At 37.6% G+C, this 22038-nt stretch overlaps 1 protein-coding gene across 1 annotated transcript in view; it reads right to left on the reverse strand.

Moving 5' to 3' along the window:
- The window catches only part of CHIC2 (cysteine rich hydrophobic domain 2), a 47455-nt gene extending 26601 nt beyond the window's left edge, over nucleotides 1-20854 (reverse strand). The window contains exon 1 of the mRNA XM_082838239.1: nucleotides 20456-20854. Within this exon, the coding sequence (XP_082694365.1) occupies nucleotides 20456-20574 (119 nt within the window). The 5' untranslated portion in view covers nucleotides 20575-20854. The remainder of the gene's footprint in view (nucleotides 1-20455) is intronic.
- Between the last annotated feature and the right edge of the window lie 1184 nt (nucleotides 20855-22038).

The following is a 22038-nucleotide window of genomic DNA, read 5'->3' on the forward strand; positions in this document are numbered from 1 at the left end:
TAACATCAAAATGTCTTTATAAACAATGAATACTATTTATGAAAAAAGTTTTGACACTAAACGTAAATTGACAACCATTACTGTTTAATATAATTCTGGCATTGGTGATATTCTCTTTCTAAGACTCTGAGCTAAACCTGTTTTTTCTGTGGGGGCCTCAGAGCAATGTGGTTCTACTTGAAAATGCCCCTACAGATAACTCACCTACAACTGTAAAGGCCCTAGCATGAGGAAGAGGTATGCAGTACTCGCTGACAGTTCTATAACGTCTCTAGATAATGGACTCCCTTTTCATCTATTTGCCTTAGAGGGGATACCATTCAACAAATGTTTATAGAATACTGGACCTTCTAGATTATACACTTCCATCTCTTGTGTTATCTCCCTTGGTCTGAAGATCTTCTCCTTCAAGCAACAGGTTTCATTTCAACCATGTTTATTACTGCAATTAACCATCTCCTTCCAACTGGTCCTCAAATTTTTTTAGAAAAGCAACAACCAGATACCTCCAAGTCTCCTAAAGATAAGTATCTTCCCCTTCCACCTTCAGCCATTAAATATGTGGAACAGATTATTTTATCAAATACTTATAGTTTGCCAGTAATATGCTAATTTAGAGGGAGCAATCCAGTATGAGTATAAACCTTAATTTCCTTTCTTTTCCAAGCCTGGATACTTCCTTATAATAAGGCTGAGTGTTGATGCTTTGCCCAGGGAGCACTACCAGCTAATTGCCCTGCTGTTCCTGCAAGCCAGGGCTCCTTGTAAGTCAGGCTAGTAGTTATTCTTCTGAGTAAGAACTAGCAGTTCCAAGGACATTCTTTAGGCACTCTCCTCTTCAGTCATAATTTTGTTGTGTCTTAACAACAGACAGTAATCCTTTCTCTTTCTTCATCTCACCCCCAAAAGAATGACATGGTTCACAATAGATGGGAGTGCTTAGCTTTGCCACCAGCCTTCCCTTCTTCCCTCCTTTCTTCCTTCCTTTATTTATTTATGGCTGCGTTGGGTCTTCGTTGCTGTGCGGGGGCTCTCTTTAGTTGCGGCGAGCGGGGGCTACTCTTTGTTGCGGTGCGAGGGCATCTCACTGCAGTGGCTTCTCTTGTTGCGGAGCATGGGCTCTAGGTGTGCGGGCTTCAGTACTTGTGGCTCGCGGGCTCTAGAGCACAGCCTCAGTAGTTGTGGCGCACGGGCTCAGCTGCTCCACGGCACATGGGCTCTTCCCGGACCAGGGCTCAAACCTGTGTCCCCTGCATTGGCAGGTGGATTCTTAACCACTGCGCCACCAAGGAAGCCCCATTTCCCCTCACTTTTCTTTCCCACCTGCTCAACAAGAATACCTGTAAAGAGGGGCAAGAAGATGCTGCTGTTGAAGGCCTTGGAGTCTCCCCAGCCCACAGGAGTGAACCCCAACTGCAATCTGCTTTCGCTTTAAAAATGTTTAAAGACATTTAATATTCAAATCAAGTACTTCATGATTATAGGCAGATTGAGCCATGATACCCAGGCACCCTTTCCTCATTTCCATTTGGAATATAGTACTCTACTATATTCAAACATTTGGGTGAACAAGGGGTGTTCAAACATTTGGTGTCAGGACTTCTTTGGTCTCTTAAATCCTTGAGGACCTCAGTGAGCTTAAGCTTATGTGATTTAGATTTATCACTATTTCAGATTATACATTAGAACTGAGACATCTAAAACATTTAAAATTTTTATTCATAAATGAGCCCAAAATGCTCATTTTTACGCTAACAAAAATAATGTTTTTATGAGAAATATTTTTCAAAACAAAAAACTTTAGTGAGATTTTCTCACATCTCTTTAATGTCACACAATGGAAGATAGCTGAATTCTCACATCTCTTTCTGCATTCAATCTGTAGTGATATGCTCTTTTGGTTAATGTTTATAAAGAAAATTGAGTTTCACCAGATATGTAGTTGGAAAATTGTATATATTCTTTGACACTATAACAAAACTTGATAAATGCTACCTTATTAAGGATTTCTTGTAAGGAGGAAACAAGCTTTATCAATGAACTTTGAATACTCTGTTCAATTAAAATCCACTGTATATCTTGCATTTTAAATGGATTTTTTTTTCTTACCCATACCTGATTTTATAACTTCATATATTTGTCCCTTGGAAAATACCGGTAGATTGAGTTATGCAGATTTCCAAATGTTGACACACTTCATTGTGTGATATCAGAATCATCACATTCATTAATATGACCACTGATCTCATCGTAAGTATTGAGAAGCTGTCAAGCTCACAGAGGCAGATGTAAGTTTTCCCAAATTCCAATTTTCATCTGAAAGCTGGAATTATTGACAACAAATGCTATCAGTTGTTTTACTTGAAGTGATAGTCTTGCTTTACTTAAAAAAAATAAATAAGAGGCTGAATGATAACTAACCAACAAAACAAAACAAAAAAAGGTTAATTTGAGCTACCACCTATACCTTAAAACTAACTTCAAAGCATATTATTTTAATATATAGAATGGATAAACAACAAGGTCCTACTGTATAGCAAAGGGAATTATATTCAATATCCTGTGATAAACCATAATGGAAAAAATATGAAGAAGAATGTATATATATGTATAACTGAATCTCTTTGCTGTATAGCAGAAATTAACAAAACATTGTAAATCAACTATACTTCAATAAAATAAATTTTAAAAAAAATAGATGACTTTTTTTCCTAGCTTTGAATGCTACTAATGGAGATAGGCAATGGCTGTGGATTTTAATAGGTGTCCTTGATATGCGTAAGCAATAAAAGCAGGAGAAGGAAAAATACAGGGAAAAGTTGGAAAGGGGAAGTAGAAGGAAAGAGAGAGAGAAGAAATGAAGAAGAAAGTGAGGGTTGGCAACTACCAACAACTGTCTTATTTACCATTCAATATCTATTAACTGTCAGTCCATTAGATGCCTGAAAAATGTAGACATGTGCTACATCTACATCTATTCCTATGAAAGACCTTGTCCTTAATCACTCTTAAAATACGGCTTTAGAAGTGATAAACGATTTAAACTATTTTCAAAGAATGACATATATGACAAGAAGATAAAACACATTAAACAACCAATTTTACCTATTACAAGTTTACAAGTCTACTAGTACTTGGAGAAAAAGAGAAATTCATTCAAATCAAACTATTGAGCACCTTCTATGTAACATTTCATGATCACAAAGTCCTACAACAGAAGGCTTATATAGCTTTAAAAAAATTTTTTTAAGAAAGCAAGCATGGGACTTCCCTGGCAGTCCAGTGGTTAAGACTCCACGCTCCCAATGCAGGGGGCACGGGTTCAATCCCTGGTCAGGGAATTAGGATCCCGCATGCCGCACAGTGTGGCAAAAAAAAAAAAAACAAGAAAAAGAAAGGAATCAAGCAGGTAAGAGGCCAATTTTTACTTTTTTTTTTTTTGCGGGATCTTAGTTTGCCGACCGGGGACTGAACCTGGGCCCTCAGCAGTGAAAGTGCAGAGTGCTAAACACTGGACCGCCAGGGAATTCCCCCAATTTTTACTTTTATATAAATTGAGGTAATTTTCAAAGCTCTTACACCTGGTAAAGCTCGGCAAAGGGACTGCAGCTTTACACCTAAATCTAAATGGAATCTTGAAATAGGCTTGTTTTACTCACTTACTTCCATTTCACTGTCGCCTCGTTCCTAAATCTATAGCCAAAATTCAAAGAATAAACTAATCTGTTACCCTGCACTCTCAATCTTCATCTAATTCAGAACTTCCCTTTCCTGATAGATTCTTCCCCTTCCAAACCTCTTTTAATATTTAACTTTGGAACCCCTGATCTACTGATCTGCTACCTGGATACCTATTTATATCTTCTCTTTAAAAAAAAATTTTTTTTCTTCACTTTAACCAAAACTCCTGTTGAAATGACACTCTTTCCTTAGAAATTCTCAACTATAGCTCATTCCCTGGAGTTCATCTTCCAGACTCCATCTTCCATGTCCTCATAATACTTGACTATATTCTCTCTTGCACAGTCCTTATCATATCTCATTATAATTATGTCATAAGCCTAACTCCCTACCCTGATAGTCAATGAGTTGGTTATAAGTAGGCACGATATCTTAATAATCTTTATATTCTAAATGTCTGGTCCAATGCCTGATAAATATTCATGAAATATTTGCTAAATAATTTCCAAGCAAGAAGAAATGTCTACATTCCACTACCTCCTCATTGCAAAATTCCACACCACTGCTCTCTCTTCCTCTGATGCACATGATTTCCACATGTTCCAAGCCCAACCGTCATTTTCAGCCTTCCAGGTCGCTCCCTCTGTGTTGGGGGTCCCCAAGGCCACCCTCAGGTGGAGGGTTCACTAGGAGGGTTCACTAGGAGGACTCACAGGACTCAGCATACAGTCCTGTGAGTATAAATCTATACTCACAGCTAGATTTACTACAGCAAAAGGATACAAAGCAAAATCAGCAATGGGATAAGGCATATGGGGTGAAATCCAGAGGAAACCAGAAGCAAGCGTGCAAGAGTCTCTTCTCAGTGAAGAACACAGGATGTGCTTAATTCCTCCTGCAACTAGTTTTCACAACATGTGTATAATGTTGTCTACCAGGAAAGGTCATTAGAGTCAGTGCCAAAGCTTTTACCATGGACTAGTCACGTAGGCCCCCTCTACTTAGCATGTACCAAAATTCCCGACTCCCAGAAGGAAAGCAGGTGTTCAGTATACACCATACTGTTTGTACAAACAGTTTAGGCACAGTGAGCCATTCTTATCAATTCTGGGCATACTGGGAATGCTTCCAAAGTCCAAGTTCTCAGACAACCAACCAAAAGCCGACACAGCAAGCAAGGCTTTTTAAGGATAGCAGTCTCAAGTCTGCTGTGCTCTTTTTGGCACAACTTCACACTCACTAATGACACAGACATTCACATCACAGTTTTTTCTTTCTACAAGAACTCTTGTCTTCATCCCAAATAATTCAGTACTCAGCACCAAAACCTAACTGATTAACTGACCTCACCTACTCTGAGGAAATTCACCTCTATTTAATTCAGCAACCCACGCCATCATCTGGAACTGTATCACCTCTGAAATTCTGAACTGTAAATTTCTCCTCTTACCACTACCATCAATCATTTCATTTCTCCCACCCTTATCAAATTTGCTTTTTTGTCTCTGGTTGTAACCTACTCCTTACCACTCCTCCTTGCTTTTCTACTCCAGATCTGCTCCCTATGATTCCACTTCCTCCTTTATCTGCCAGAACTACACAATCAATCATTTAACCATACTCCAACAAAACCCTTTATTTTCTGCACCTCTAGAGTGTCTCTTGTCAATCCAATTTAATTGAAATGTTTACTTTCTTCACCTCAATTCCCACTGCCTGGAGCTACAATAGAAAAAAATCATACAAATTATTTCTAACTTCAGTTAGATTAATGCTATAGCAATCTTTATTCATTCCTAATCAACTCCCTTTTCCATACTTCACAATTGCTCCTCTATGTGCTCAGCCTTTTCCTCCCAACCCACTTTTTTGCAGATAACCATGGTTCCTCCAACCAGAGGAAAAAAGATCAAGAACATAAACTGCTATGCCTTCTCTCCCTTTCATTTTTAGATTTACCTATGTTTTCAGTATCTTTACTATCTTTCTCAATGGAGGCAAACTAATCATTTGCTCCTGGTTGCATCTCCTTCAGTCTCCTCTGCAATCCACTCGTTTCTCCCTCTCTCTGGCTCCTTACACATAGCTTACAATCCTGCATAAGTCTACCCAGCCTGAGATCTGAACCCCTATTTTCTTCTCTCTCAAGGTAGGATGGCATCCATCTCTTCTCCTTCCTCATCCAGTGTCTTGAAAGAGTCTTCCACATTCACCTCTTTATCTCACCTCCCATTCATTATTCAAACCACTACAATCCAGGGTTTAATTCACATTTCTTTACAGATGAGACTGCTCTCAACAGAACAGCTGAAAACACTCTCTTCAGTGAGTCCCACTTCATATAGCATGCTTTCTCCTAGCAAAGAGCTTGAGTACCAGAGTGGCAAGTCTTTTACTTGTTATTGGCTACAGCAAATACCTCCTTTGCTGTGCCAACCAAACAATACTGTCAGATGAAGTTTTAACAAAACCATCCTTTTTCATTAAATGGATAAGAAAAGCCACACACTTCATGTTTGTTAATATAACTACAAAATATCATCTTTGATGGTTTTGATGTGACATAAGTTACTTAATTTTGATACTACCTTAGTTCCAGTTTGGGGGGTGGTGGTGCTGGTTTTGTTTTTTTAAGTTTGGCGGGAAATGGGGTTTGTTAGCAATGAAAATGAGAGGTATGTTTCGGTTTAACTGGACAGCATTATAAATTACTCCTTTTATCCATTATGTTCCTTCAAGTTTAAAGTTTTAAAATATAATAATAATAATTTAGTTTATTCTAAGTCAAAGTACAGTTGGCCCTGGACAGTAATGGAAAGGTCAAATTTCTTAAAATAATAATTCGATATGCTGGAAAGAAGAGTAATGGGTAGGAAGCTGAACTCCCTTCAAACCTAATAACCTAACATTCTGTTAACCCAAAAAACTAGAAGTAGCACTTAATAATTTTAAAAGATATAATTCAAGACAGGTGGCATCTTAGTTATCTACAAAGACTAATAAATGAAATTAAAAAAACACTTTATGTTGGCAAGAAGGTCTTAAGATGGAAAATATCATGTACTGTCGGTGGAACTATAAATTATTACAACCATTCCAGAAATCAATTTGGCATTAAAAATATTTATACCTTTGGCACAGTAATTTCTCCTTTAGGGATCCTGCCTAAAAAATAATCTGAAATGTGAATAAAAATATATTCATAAACAAGCTCCCTGAAACTTTATTCACAATAGAGAAGAATAAAATAATGGGAATGTTAAGTAAATTACAGTATCTCAGCATAATAGAATATTAGACAACTATTAAAAATGAAGTTTGCAAACTAATAACATGGAAAGTACATATAATATACTGTTAAATAAAAAGAAAATACAAAAACATACATGTAACATATGATCTAGAATGTAAAGGAAAAAAACTTACAAAATGAAAGATCTTTCAAGGGCACAATTTGATAGTATGTAAAAAGAGTCTTAAAAAAAGTTCATACCTTTTGACCTAATAATTCTACTTCTAGAAATGTATTAGAAGAAAATAATTACAGTGGCACAGATATGTTCACGAATAATCAAGTATTCTGCAGTGCTATTTTGGTGGGGGAGTATTAAAGACATTTTGTTTCATTTGTTGTTTCTTAAAATAGGATCTGTTTTTCAGCAGATGTACAGTAATTGCTACGCAAACATATTTTATAATATACGATAACATCAATATAATTTTTTTTCTACTTGAATCTTTTATTTGGCATTAACTAGGTATGTTATCATAAGTAAACAAGTTTGGGGTTCACTAATCAATAGCTTTCCTGAATGCATTTCAACCTTTTCTATAGTTCTAGTCTACATAATCCCCAGACCATTTTTTTTAACTTCGATTTTTAATTTTTCTGTGTTCCTTGTATCTCCTCATATTAATGTCTCTTAGAATTCACTAATGCATTGTTATTTCGAATTTTGTCTTTTGATTTCTTCAACTTTGTTTTGTGCTATGTTTATTTTCCTTGTTTCTGAGTTGCAGTGCTATTTTTAACAGTGAAGGTTTTAAAACAATAGAAAGACTAAAACTGTATGAAATTAATTATGATATACCAATTTGAAAGATACTACACAGCTCAAAACCATGTACACTAGAGAGTAGCCTGTTACTCTGCATGCCTGACTAGGAGCTCCCTAAGCTCTGGTGAATTAGACCACAAACAGGCATCTGCTTTAAGAACAGCTAATTCCTGGGCTGGCTAGCAGCATATGGGATGGCAGGGCCTACCCAACTTGGACAACATTAACTAACTCAATCTGATCCTCTTTCTTGAGGTATCTGGATAAGAGACAATAGCTGGTAACATGAAGCTTAAGCGGAAGCGGAGATACAGTAAAGTCATGTAAGTAGAGGTTAAAAAGAATTTTTTAAAAAAAGAATAAGCTGAAGCCAACAGTAAGCAGAAACTATGAGACAGAGGCAAAAAGGAATCTGCCAGTTCACAACTGCAACAGCAGAAGCTAGAACTGAAAGAAGGTAAGTCGCTGTGACAGACCACTAGACCAAAGGACACTTGCTGCTGAGAAAAATGACAGAATAACTTCATCACCAGAGCTGCACTCAATTATCCAAAATAATAATATTCCAGTCTCCTTGAAGTCTGGCTATACAATGGCAAAGTTTCCTGTCTTCTTTAGTCTCCACGCATTCTTACAAAAAACGTGCACTGCTTAAGGCCCCCTGGGTGGTTCTGTTCTTTGAAATCTAACAGAGCCTAATGTTTCAGACTATGTAAGAACCTGTAATAATATTGGCAAATGTTCCCAATATGTTAAATGAAAAATGCAGAGTACAAAATACTTTATAAGTATGGTCTCAATTTTTAATAAAAATATTTATATATACACAGAAAAACAGAAAAAGTTTATCCATCAAAATATTAATAGTGGCTAAGCCTAGGCAAAAATATTACGGGTGACATTTCATTTTCATAATTTCATGTTTTCCAAATTTTCAATAATTACATATATTAGTATTTTAAACTAAACAAAATATTTTAATAAGGACAAGGAACAAACACACCAAAATATTAAATGACCTTTTCCTCTTGGTGATTATAGATGGTTTATTTTCTGCTTCACTGGGAAGTACTACTTTCCAATTTTTAATAATCTTTATGTTTTTCATTAAAATTAGAAAAAGCATTAAACCTGAAGAAAAAGTAGATGATTAAAGGAGTTTTGTTTTTACTTTTAACTCAGCCTAAGGAAATATATGTGCAATTGACATGTCTAGATTTCAAGATAATTCTACTAGTTTTAAAGTATATTTTAGAGTATATTTTAAGGATTTTTAAAGTATATTTAAAATACATATTAAGTATACTGTAAAGAATTTTAAAATTAAATAGAAAAAAATAATTCCTAATTCCACAACAGAATCTCAGAATCTGAGAGCTAGAAAGGACCACAACTATCATTTAGTCCAAACATTTAATTTTACAGATGAAGAAATTGATGCATAAAAGGCAAGCAGCTTGGGTCTCATAGCTAATTAATATGTAGGATCTAGGCTAGAGCCTTATTTTCCTGAACCCAAGCCCGGGGCAATTTCTACTACAGGACAATGCCTCTAATAACTTTCTCTGTAAGCATAGAAAATGTTTATCTCCTTGAACTGGAAACTCTAAATTGAGAAAATATTTGAGAATTGGAGGGAAAAAACTTTTTCCATCAAACAGAAATTATAAAACTAACACGTAACAAATGTTAAAATTCTCATACGGATCTAGGGGAAAAAATCTGTTTTTGAGCTTTTCACATTTGTATCTAAAATCCCAAAATGTATAGGATTTTGTTATAAGTGTTTCTGTTGATGAATAATATAGAGAATGCTTAAGTTTGTTGCTCTGGTTCAATAATAAAAGCAATTAAGTAAACAATACCCTGGAGCCAGACTGCCTTGATAGAAATCTTGATACTGCCTTTTCTAGATGTGTCACTTTGAGCAAGTTTACCTTTTCTGAGCCTCAGTTTCCCTATTTATATACCAGGGATAATAATCACCCCTAACTCATTAAATGAGTTCATATACATAAAGCACCAACAGTGCACAGTATAAACTCTGTATGTTTAACTGCTTTCATTATTATAAAACAATGTATGCTTAGTTTTTATTATGGTTATCATCCTTCTAATAAAGTTGACAATATTATAATTTAATGTCCACTATAGATAATGCTAAATTAGAGAATGTCCAGATCTCAATGACTTCACAAATATCCTCTTCAAATAGCTTAGCAAATAGAATAGCCGATGATAAAACTGGCTACTGTTAACTGTCAAAGATATTCCAACTTTCTGCCAACCTCGTCAAGGTCAGGGGTAATGTGGAGGAAACAGGGTACATAGAGAGGTGCTGGGTTCAGGAAAGCCAGGCAAAATTAAACAGTTGTAGCCATCATGGACAAGCATGAGGCCAGGAATCCAGGCAGATGAGACAAAGTTTGAAAAGCACAAAGAAGTTACTGTGGTGAAAATATAAGAGCAACACAATGGAGAGACAGAATGCCTGAATTCTAACCCCGGTCCAGGTATGAACTAGGTATATTATCTCAACAAAGCAAATCTACCTTTTGGTTTTATTTGCCTCAGGTAAGACAACATGCTTCTCAGGGTCATTTATGGCCCAAAAGTCAAATGCAGTCTCAAAGTTTTTAAGAAAAAAAAAAAAGGCAATATTTTCTGGGTTCACATTTTATAGGTGGAACAGCTGCTGTAAAAAAGCAAGAAAGTTTTAAACATTTATTCTTGTCAAAAAAGTGTGAGAGTTTTCCTCTTTGCAAGAGAAAGTTGTCTAAAGTTTGTACTCTACCAAGCCTGGTTCACCTCACGTTCTGACAGAGGAAGCACTATGAAAAAGGAGAAAGCACAGAGTAAGAGGAAGTAGAGTTGTTTTAATTTTAAGTAGAAAGTAGGGTAGGATGCATTAAGATAATTGTGAAAGATCTGAAGGTGAAGGAGTTAGCCATTTGGGTATCTGGAGGGGAATATTCCAGAAAGCGGAACCAGCCAGTGCAAAGCGCTGACCAGAAGTGTGCCTAGAATAACTCGGGGAATGGAAAGGAGGCTTGTGTGCCTAGACTGGGGTAAACAAGTGAAAGAATGGTAGAAGGCAGAGAAATGGGCCAGATCAGGTAGGGTCTTACAGGCCATTAAAAGGAACTTTAATTCTGAAGATGGGGAGCTTCAGGGAGTCTTGATACAGAAAAGAGACGTGATCTGACTTATGTTTTAAAAGAATCACTGTGGCAGATGTACCAAAGAGACCGTAAAGGTTGAGAGGCAAAGGTGGGAGCAGGGGCAAGAAAAGTATTGAGTACAAGGCAGAAGAGAGAAAATGATAACTCACACCAGCAGTACAGATGGTAAAAAGTGGTCAGAGTTTGGATACATTTTGAAGACGGAGCCAAGAGATTGATTTCTTGACAGATTAGAGGCAGTGAAAGAGAAACGGGGACATCAAGAATGTGTCACAGATGTTTTAGTCTAAGCAAATAGGATGCCAGGTCTGTCATCAACTGAAAATGGGAAGGCTGCACTTGAAGCTGATTTGGGGGGAAGATTATAAATTCAGTTTTGGATATTTTGAACTCTGAGACACTTGACCTGTACAAATCTATAGACTAAGAGAATTTTATCTTCCTGTCGATATGACAACACATATGAACTAGAAATTTCAGATTCAACCTGAACACATGGATTATGCAAATGGCAAGTGAAGACAACACTTATTTCCTAATGCTGAACTCTGAGCTCAATGGAATCAGCTTTTTCGCTATTTTGGGAGATGAAGCCATAACCATAGAAGAAATTAACAGATTTCAATGCATAAAAATCACACTTTAAATTCATCTGGCTGCCTTAATACACATCTGAATATCAATGTGGCTCATGGAAGGATAGAACTGAAAGTGTACTATATTTACCCAGAAGATACAGAACCCCTGGAGTTGGAGACATATATATGTCTCATAATATAACTCTAAAAATTTTAACTGTGTGACCAAATTCTATACATTTGGGTTCAACCAGCTCTGTGAGAGTATAATCTCATTCATAAACTAGTGAAATCAAAAATTTATTTAAATCATGTATTACAATCAGTCTATCATAACCTCATAATTATACACAGTTCTATAATATTCTAGCATTAGAATTTTACTAATTTTCAATTATTAAGGTATTTTCAAGTATTAAGAGACGATTACATATAAAGCAATAAAGTTATGTAAATGTATACTGATTAAACTTCATGGTATTAATGTCTGATGATTTAGAGATTCAACTAATCCAACTCAACTACTTTACATTACCTGTACCAGACCAAGGAAAAAAGACCTTATATATCTAATTTATATTTATTGTAGAATATTCTTCATATTTATATAAATACTATGAGCAATACAATAAATTATGCTCATTTAAGAAATAATACATAGTTGAATTGGTTTATAGTACAGACTACCAACATATCAATTTCAAGTAACATTTATAATTGAATAGTTTAGAAAGGGCAGAGAAAGAAGGCTGGATACACAGGAACTCCTTCACTGCACTAATCAAGGACTCCATTGTAATTATCAATACAATGCAAGATCAAAGAGAATAAAACAAGGTGCTCTTGCAGGAAGCATACAGACAGACAAGACAGACAAATAGAGATACACATAAACATTCACTTCTTATCAATCAAAAGAACAAAGGTAAGCTAACACAAAGTCCAACCAACTCTACCCTAAGTAAACTTCACTTACTAGATGTAGGATGGAAAAGAGCTCAAGAAGAAGAAAATCATTTTTCCAGATCTTTGAGAAAATTTCAATCCTTATGTAGACAATTCAGTTTTAAGTGTAAACATGTAAAAAGCACAGTGTTTTCCTCCTAATGAACAGATCATTGTCACACATCTTGTAGCTAAAGGGTACAAAGGTCCTCACTTCAAAATCCACGATCTTGTGGGAAAGCCCCTCTCCACTTCTGCCACATGCTGTTCTCTTGGCATACTAGCTGCCATGTGGCAGCAGAACAGGAAATGTAGGTATGTCATCAAGACAGTCTCCAGTCAACAGTAAGGGCAGCCACAGTTCTTTGACCTCACCCTCCACAAAGCCAAAACAAAAACCAAAACCAAAACAAAAAATACCACAATTGGGGAATGAGATGGCAAAAGTGGCCAACGCGAGTTCTGCCATACCTCATAGGAAAGTTGCTAAATTTGATGGTTTACAGTTAGAACTGAAATACCTCCTTTATCTAAAGTCCATCACCCTAGACCAGGCCACTATCATTTCATCTTTACTGTTCCAAGAGCTCCTAACTAGTCTTCCTAGTTTCACTCTAATCTCTCTGCAATCCTTTCTGGCCCCTACCTGAGCTCGCCAATCTCATTTCAAGGCACTATCTCCTTTGTTTCCTACATTCTAGCCACAATACAGTAGTATCCTTTCAGTTCCTCAGGGAAGCCGAACTTATTTTGCTGTTCTCCAGACTTGCAGTGCTCTTCACAGGACTCTTTCACCCTTCCTAAATGTTTCCTTCTCAGAGGGGTTCTCCCTAATCACATTATTTTCTATCAGAGACTTTAATGGTCTCCTTCACAGCAATTTTCTCAGACATAATTTGTCTATTAGTTGTAAGCTCCAGGAGGGCAGAGGAACTATGCATGTTTCATTCGTAACTATATACCCAGAGACTCACATGACATTTAGCATAAAATTTAATAAATACTTGTTAAATTACTTATCAGGAAACCTCAATAAGACAGTTGATAATGATTAGTCAAAAATACTCTGAGCAAACAAGTATCTTAAAACCCAAGTATTAAAATTCAAGCATCTAAGTCTAGTACTCACAACCAACTTCTCTTACTTCACACATAGCTCTAATAAGGTTGGTTGTCTCATTTCCAACCTACAGCTGATCAATTAGAAAGAAAAGAAGAATGTAAACAGAAAGTAAAATCTCTCACATGTGAAATTCAAAAGAAAGTGCCATTCAGAGAAGATCCTCAAACCCCAAAATACCTCAACAGCCTCGAAGAACATCACTGTGTACCAATCTGTCAGTATCTTCTTTTGATTAAATGTTTCCCCTACTCAATCAGATAATTCTGATTTATGCTCAGGATCTTGCTTTAAAGCAGGAAAGCATATGTCACATTTCAGACTGATTTCCAAGAAAACGGTAAAGATTAACCAAAAAATATGCATGAAGGGATAAATATCAAAATATATGGTAATCATTTGCTGAATGCCTACTATGGGTCCAGGTAATCAGATAAATTATTTCTGACTGTCACACCTAATCTCTGAGGTAGATATCCCTTTTGCAGATGAGAAAACTAAAGTTCAGAAAGGTTAATGGTTACAGTTAGGAAGTTTCTGAGAACTGAAATCAATCTGCCTGACATCCAAGACCACACTCTTTCCACAGTACCATCTATTGTTTTCCAAATGCATCTGATATAAGAATCACCCAAGGTCTTATTAAAAATAAAAATTCCTAGTCTTCCCCTAAAGATTCTGATTGGGGATGTCTTGGGTAAGAACTCGAAATGTATATTTTTTTAAATGTCCTTAGTGATTCTGATGCTCAGGCAAGTTTAAAAAATATTGTACTGGGATTAAGCTAGACTGCATGAACACGGAAACACTGGTTTAATATCTGATTTTACAAGTGGATTCTGAAACAAATTATGAAAAGTCACCAACAAATCTTACACAGAAGATACTGGAGTAAGGATACCTAACAGCATCTGTTGCTGTTATATTTTAAAGCTTAATTTTATTGTGAATGAAATCTTAAGTAGCTTTATAACAGATTTGAAAGCTAAGCCAGACATAGATACTAGAGAGACTTAAAAGATTCCCTTCTGAGTATATAGTTAGTCTAATATCCTAGGTGTTTAACCTGCTAGGAATATAAACTCAAGTTGGAATTCAAGAGCAGCTCTCATATAACATTATTATTTAGAGTAATGTTATTTAGAATAATAATATTTAGTATTTGATTATTTACCACCATAAATAATTTCATATCATTTACGTCCCACCATTTAGTTCCTATATTCCACTTAGCTAGACACATAAAATCTTAAGTACTGGTTAATTTCACATCTGTTGGTAGGCAGAAATTCCACATTGAACTGTTTGGACTGGAGTATCATGTGAATTTCAAATTCAAATACAGTAAAATTTTGAAACTTCAGTTTACTACCATATTTCTCATTTCTTCAAGAAAGTTTACCCATTGAGAATTTTTGGCAGTTAATCCAGTTAAAACATTTAGCATTTTTTTTCCTTCATATTATCAGAGATACATTCAATGCTATGTTCTAAATCAAACTAATTTCCTCTCAAATTATACGGAGTAAGAAAATTCTCTGGGAAAAAAATATCTACTTTAAGTTGACAATTTCCTCACATTCACCAAACTTTGTTTTTTAAGAAAAGACATCAGCCTGCCCTGTGAATCATGTGGAGCAAATAGAAGCCCAGACTTGGGCATCAACCCCTATTCTTCTCTGCCTTTGGTATCCTGGCTTCTCAATTCCCTGGCATTCTTATTTTATTGTTATTTTAAAATGATAGGTATATGACATGGGAATTAATTTCCTTTTATTCCTATTTACATTGCTCGTATTTTTTCTTCCTCTCCTCTTAGGCAATCAATTAAATGTATTTAACATGCATCTTTTCATTTGTATGTGTTTTTACAAAAATGAATATGTTTGTGCATGGATTTTTAATAAACGAATATATACATTACAAAAAAAAAAAAAGAGAAGCCAGAGAATTTCCTGGCGGTCCAGTGGTTAAGACTCTGCTTTCACTGCCGAGGGCACGGGTTCAATCCCTGGTCAGGGAACTAAGCTCCTGCAAGCCGCACAGCACGGCCAATAAATAAATCAATGAAATAAGACTGGCCACTTATCTTATAAATGTGATTTCATAAGAGTTCTATTGCAAAATATTGTTTGCCTTCATTGGTAGGTACAGAAAAAAGAAAAAAACAGTTATTCCTTTGACAATTCTAACAAGATCCAAAGATGTATGCAATCACCTCATTTATTTAGAGAACATTTCAGGACCTATAACATTCCAGACACTATATGAAGCAATGGAGAAATAAAAACCCAAGAAGCATAATTCCTGCCCTCAAAGAACTATCCAGTTTTGTGCAGAAATATCAATAAGATCTTCAAAAATCTCCAAACAAAAAATTTAATCTTTAAAAATGGAATTATGTGGGTTGGAAGAAAGGAGGTGGAAGTTATAAAGTTTAAAACAAACTGTTAAACTAAAGTGAATCTGTTATTTGGGCAAATCATGTTCAGGTCTCTTGTTGCTAACCACAGCATCTAGAAGCAGTCTTGGTTCAATACATTTCAAGACAATTTTTTTTTAACTCTACCATCTGAAAGGTCAGTATACACTAAAGTGTTCCTGTGATGTCTCCTCTGCAAAGATCCTATTGTATCCCAAAGTGTTCCCATATTTTTTCAAGTCACATTTCTAAATCTTTCCATTTTCACAGCTTACCTGAGATGAAGACAAAGAGAATGATGTCCCACAGCCATTGATAAAAACTGGTAAAGGATGAGGAATTATTTGTGGACATGACAGGAAGATTATACCTCAGAAGAAAGTACCCGAAGACACAATAATTTAGTGAAATTAGAAACAAACCCCAGTAAAATAAGTTGGCTCTATGACTGGGCTTATTTTAGAAGTCAAAGATTATACATGCCCTATGAAAGCTCCAAGTTTGATTCTGATATGGGAGGGCATGAAATGAGACAGGAACTAATGTCAGTTATAATGATAGTTTAGATAGGAAATACTGGCCTAAAACCAGTTTTAAATTCTAATTTTTATATTAACACATCACTATCATCATTGTGAAAAATCAAACTCTTCAACAAATGATCATTATATTTTACACAAATTTATTCTAAGGGGCAAAGAACACCATAATTTAAAAATATTAACAAATTTGGCCAATACCACCTAATAAGTTAATCAGTTTTTTCCCCTCATCTTCATTACATAATAATACACACACACACACACACACACACACACACACACACACAGGAAATCTACTTTTAATTGAAGTGGGAGTTCAAGCCTTTTAAATTACATGTACATAAACATTATGCAATAACAGGAACTTATCATTTCCCTCTCTTCCTTCAAATGCCACTTTCCTCAAAATATGCTTCTGCACAAGATTTCTTCCTGTTGGAGCTGCCACCCTGTTTCATATTGCTACATGCAAATCCAAAAATGAAGGAAATTATTATACTCATCTAGAAGAATATCAAGAAAGAATACTGATCTTAATGGAGGTACACAGTTTAAGCCTGATTTGGGGTCAACATGAAAATATTTTATTAGAAACTACATTAAAGCAGGCTTCGTTTAGGCAAATTATACATTTTAAATACTTATGTTCCCAAAATGTGATTATGCCACAAAACTAACCAAGACCTGCCTGTGTAGTAGAAAATGGAAGGTGACTTAATTTCTCACGTCACTATAATGACGTGCCAAATTACATCATATGAGAATATAGTGATGTCTAAAATGAGAGTAATAGTATAATACGATGTAGTAAATCATAGGGGGAGAAAAGAGTAGAAATATTCAACTATAAGCATCTACTCAAAACTGAAATCTGTGAAAAACACACATGGATGGATTTATATCTTTTCAGATTGATCTGTATTACAGATGATTCTATACATTACACTATAATTGCCTTTCAAGGGAAAAGGGCTCTGAACAGTTCCTTAGTTTAAATAAATGAGTAGGGGGTAGGGCAGCTGCAGTGATAAGCTTAACCAGTCTTATTATAACTATTTTAATAGCTCTTCCCATTTATACTTAAGATTTTTTTTTTGATGTGGACCATTTTTCAAGTCTTTATTGAATTTGTTACAATATTGCTTCTATTTTATATTTTGGTTTTTTGGCCGCAAGGCATATGGGATCTTAGCTCCCCAACCAGGGATCGAACCCACACCCCCTGCATTGGAAGGCGAAGTCTTAACCACTGGACCGCCAGAGAAGTACTTAAAGGCATTTGTACTTAAAGGCAAGAAAAACTGAATATGCTCAACAGGTATAGCAACCCATAAACACCAATTTCAGAAACCTTTATAGGTGTTAACTGGGTTCCTATTGGCATAGTAAGCCTGTGAATTATGTATGACAGAGTCATGTAAAAAAAGTTTTGCATTAGTTACTATATTTATATATGGCACCACAAAACAGGATTAGGTTTTCAATGCAGAAAGATTCTTATTAATCCTCACTGAAATATTTCACACAATAATTTAACCTCATACAAATTGTCTAGAAATGGAAAAACAAGACTAAAGTGAATCACTATTAGGTTTGAAAACGGCAGTTCGGATTTCTTAGTACTGTGCTTTACTCCTATGTTTTTCAAAGTGGAACACTGTGTGTGTGAATGATAATAAAGGCTAATATCTATTGAGCACATTACCATACAATGTGATGAATTCTTTGCATGTATTTTCTCAATTAATCCTTAATAATTTTAACAGTGAGGGACTATAACTATCCCCATCTTAAATGAAGAGTCTTAGATATAAATAATTTACCCAAAAAGTGGCAGAGGATAGATCTGAACCCAGAGCCTGGAACCAAGGTAACAGGAAAGAAAGGGAAGTTGCTGAGGGAGATTGCAGAAAAATTAACTCCCCTAGTAGAAAGGCATACTGTTTACTGGTGGCATATAGTTCCTCTTATACTCTGGAATAATGGTTTTCAATCCTGGGTACATATTTGAATCACCTGTGGAACTTTTTAAACAAGCTATGCAAGCCTGGGACACTCACTTAGATAACTGGCTTTCAACTGGGGCAAAGACAAGGCTTTTTTTTTTTTTTAAAGCTCCCCAGGTGATTCTAATGGGCAACTAACTTGAGAACCACCACTAATTCTCTCCACTCTGTTAACCTCTCTAAGCAGCCAACTAAAATCAAATTTACTAATCACCTATTTGGTTCTGAGCACTTCGCCTATTATTATTTTCCATCATGCCCAAGAAAGTACTTAGCTTTTCTTTCCCTTAAACAGAGGAAACATTATAACTATAGTTGCACCTTTTTAAATAAAATATTGCCAGCTTTTTTTTTGACAAGAGGAATGTAAGGGGCAGGGTGGGCAGACAACATGCTAAAGTTTGAAAACTCTTCTTTAAGCACTCCTTAGGCTTAAAAGAGTGTGAAAAGGTCCTAATAGTCAAACAAAACTTAAATGGCAGGCTCTGAAGACTTAAAAATTTCTGTGATATGTGTTAAAAAAAAAGATTTAATATCCCACTATATTTGGTTACATGTCTTAATTCTGCTGGTGATAACAGTTAAAATACTAAGTAACTTATTGTGGTGATAAATTCCATTGTCTTCTCATGGCACTGTGACAGCACTTAGGCAGCGTTTTCACCCTGGTTAAGTCACCTGAATATAAACTAACAGGTGCTAAAGAAATCAAAGCATTACATAAGCACACCCAAACAACAATATGGCTGATCACATCATGTATTGAGAAATGCAAGGGTTTTGCTGACGGTCTTATATGAAAAGTCTTACTGTTTCACTGAAAGTTATTCACTGCAAGACCCACTCACCCTAAACCAAAAATATAATGAAAAGTGTTCCAGGCAGTCTCAGACTTGCTGGCCCTTTTATTTTACTAAAAAGGTGAAGTGGGAAGATATCTGACAAGCATGAAGAGTTTGACCTAGGATTTGAACAGAGATCTAAAATGAAAAACAATATAAATACTTCAAGTTGTACAAAACTCTGGACTTCTCAGAGAAACATTACAAAACTTCCTGCTTCCGGACAGCTCATTATTTGGTTCAAGTCTTCACATTCCTTTATTAGTCATGACATTTCAGAAAGCTCTCCGTCCTTATTGTTTGAATAATATTGCGCTTTTAAAATGCTGCCAGTTGGACTTACAGGAGCCCTTATCAAATGAAGAAGCCATCCCAGAGTTCATGCCCAAAGGAGGGACTTAGATTACTGAGAACCCCCAGTAACCTGAGCGGTGTGTGCCCATCACATAGATTTTTTTTTTAATTATGTGTAAGCATACATCGTTCTGCATCTTAAATATATATGTTCATCTATACTTTTTATCATATACAATTACAGGAACTTGCACTAGTTCCGCAGAAACTGACTGCAAGAAACTGGGAAGACCTGTGGGTGTGTGAAATACACAAGGACAGGGAACCACTCATTACCGATCGTCACTGGGGTCTCACCCGGCCCACATCTGGCCTCTGAGCCATATGTCACTAGGCTCAAAGGCACAGACGAGGAGACAGAAGCACAGGGTGACTGGATGAGAAAACAGGGGGAGACACCTCAGAAATGCGTATTTCCACCCCAAGGCTGAAGGGGTGGCCGGAAGGGCAGACCCTGAAGAATAACCTTCCTTCTGGGATCCATCAAGGCGCCCAGGCCCGAAGGGCCTACTAAGAGGGGTGCGGGGGAAGGGAGGGCAGCGTCTCTCCCCACTTCAGAGACCGAAACCAATGAAAATAAAGCAAGTTTTCACTTCCTGGTCGCCTACTCCTCCCGCAGGCCTCCGACACCAGACGCACACCGGGGCGAGAGGGCCCCCGCGGAGTAAGGGCCCGCCCCAGCCCTGCACCTCCCGTCCTCGCCCTCGCCCTCCTCCGGGCCTTACACGGTGACGTGACCGGAGCCGCGGACCACCACCGGGTCCGGCGAGTACTTGAGCAGCTGCTCCTCCAAGGCCCGCTCCTCGTCCTCCTCCTCCTCATAGATCTCGTCGAAATCCGCCATCCTGAGCCTCCGAGGCCCCCTGCCCGAAGGGGCCTGTCCAGGGGCTGAGGCCGGGATACGGGCTGGCAAGGCGGCGGAGGCTGAAGGGAGTCGCTGCCGCGGGCTCCGAGGCCGCGGAGTTCACTCCGGGCTGTCTCGGCGTCGGCTACAGAGGAGATGGGGTCCCGGCCGTCGCCGCCGCCATTACCGTCAGCAATAACAACAACACAATGTCAACATCCGCCCAAGAGCCGACACCTCCACCAGCGCCGCCGCCGCCACCGCCTCCGCCGCCGTCGCCGCCGCCTCAGCAGCAACTCAGGCAACCACAGCAACAGCCTGCGCCTCCTGCAGCGGGAGCACCGGGCTACGGCATCGCGAGACTTCCCGGAAGGGCGGGCGGGCGAGCGGGCGCGCGAGCACGCGGGCTGGATGGCGGGAGCGCGCACGTGAGGCCTCGCTAGCTCCCCCAGGTCGCTTTCGTTCCTCCACTTCCACTCGCCGACGGCTCCTCGGACGCGCGCTCCCGCAGGCGCGGCACCGCTCCCCAGCAGAGGGGTCGCGGACCCACAGAGGGGAGTGTCTCTGGGAGCTGGTGGCGTTGACCCCGCTCAAAGAACAGATCTCTGAGTGTCCAGTGGGGCACTTAGTTCCCCAGAGTAATGTCTAACCGAAACAACAAAAAATAAAAACCCTGATTGGAATAGAGAATTTGTGTATGTGGTTGCCAGTTTATCTAACAATCGAATCTCACTTTTCGTCAGTTTTTTTAGTCTGTGATGAGAACCAGAGTCTGTACTTTTCCAATTTGAGGAACCCAACAGACACACTGCAAATATTTTTTGTCCACTATAATACAGGATTTTTCAAAACATATCTAAAGTCAAACATCTTGTCCCATTATCCCCTTAAATATAGTCCAGTAGATGAGGCCAATTATGCTGATTTTTTTTTCCTACAAGAAAACTCATTTTAGTCATGCCATGAAGCAAAATTGGCAAATTCTCTGGATTCCAGATTAGAAGAAGCATTCTCCTGCCCCAGCTTCCTCACCAGCTATAACCTCTTTTCTCCCGTAAGAACTTAGGAAATCCCTAAGTTCTTAAGCTCCTCCCAGGAAAGGAAAAGTGAAGGAAGGAGAGGGGAGGTACCGTTTAATGGATTCCCCTTACCAGTAAAGGCTTAAGGTTCACATTGGGCACTTGGCTTCATGGTCAAGAACCTGCCCAGGCAAATAGTTCAGGGGCAGGAGTAGGCTCCTGAGAGAGTCCAGGACAAGGAACATACACTGTGTGGGCAGGAAAGGGTAGTCATACCCAGTGCTCGTGAGAATATTCTCCAAGTACAGTGTTCACTTCTACCAGTTTAGGTGGGTCGTTGTTAAAGTTGAGAAAGTGTAGGGGAGGGCAATTAGGACAGTGAGTGAGAAATGCCAAAGAACCTCCTACTGGTAATGGCTGAAGAAAATGAGCATAGTTAGCCAAG

The sequence above is a fragment of the Leucopleurus acutus genome (genome assembly GCF_964270905.1).
Source record: "Leucopleurus acutus genome assembly, chromosome: 4".
In the NCBI taxonomy this organism is placed as follows: Eukaryota; Metazoa; Chordata; class Mammalia; order Artiodactyla; family Delphinidae; genus Leucopleurus; species Leucopleurus acutus.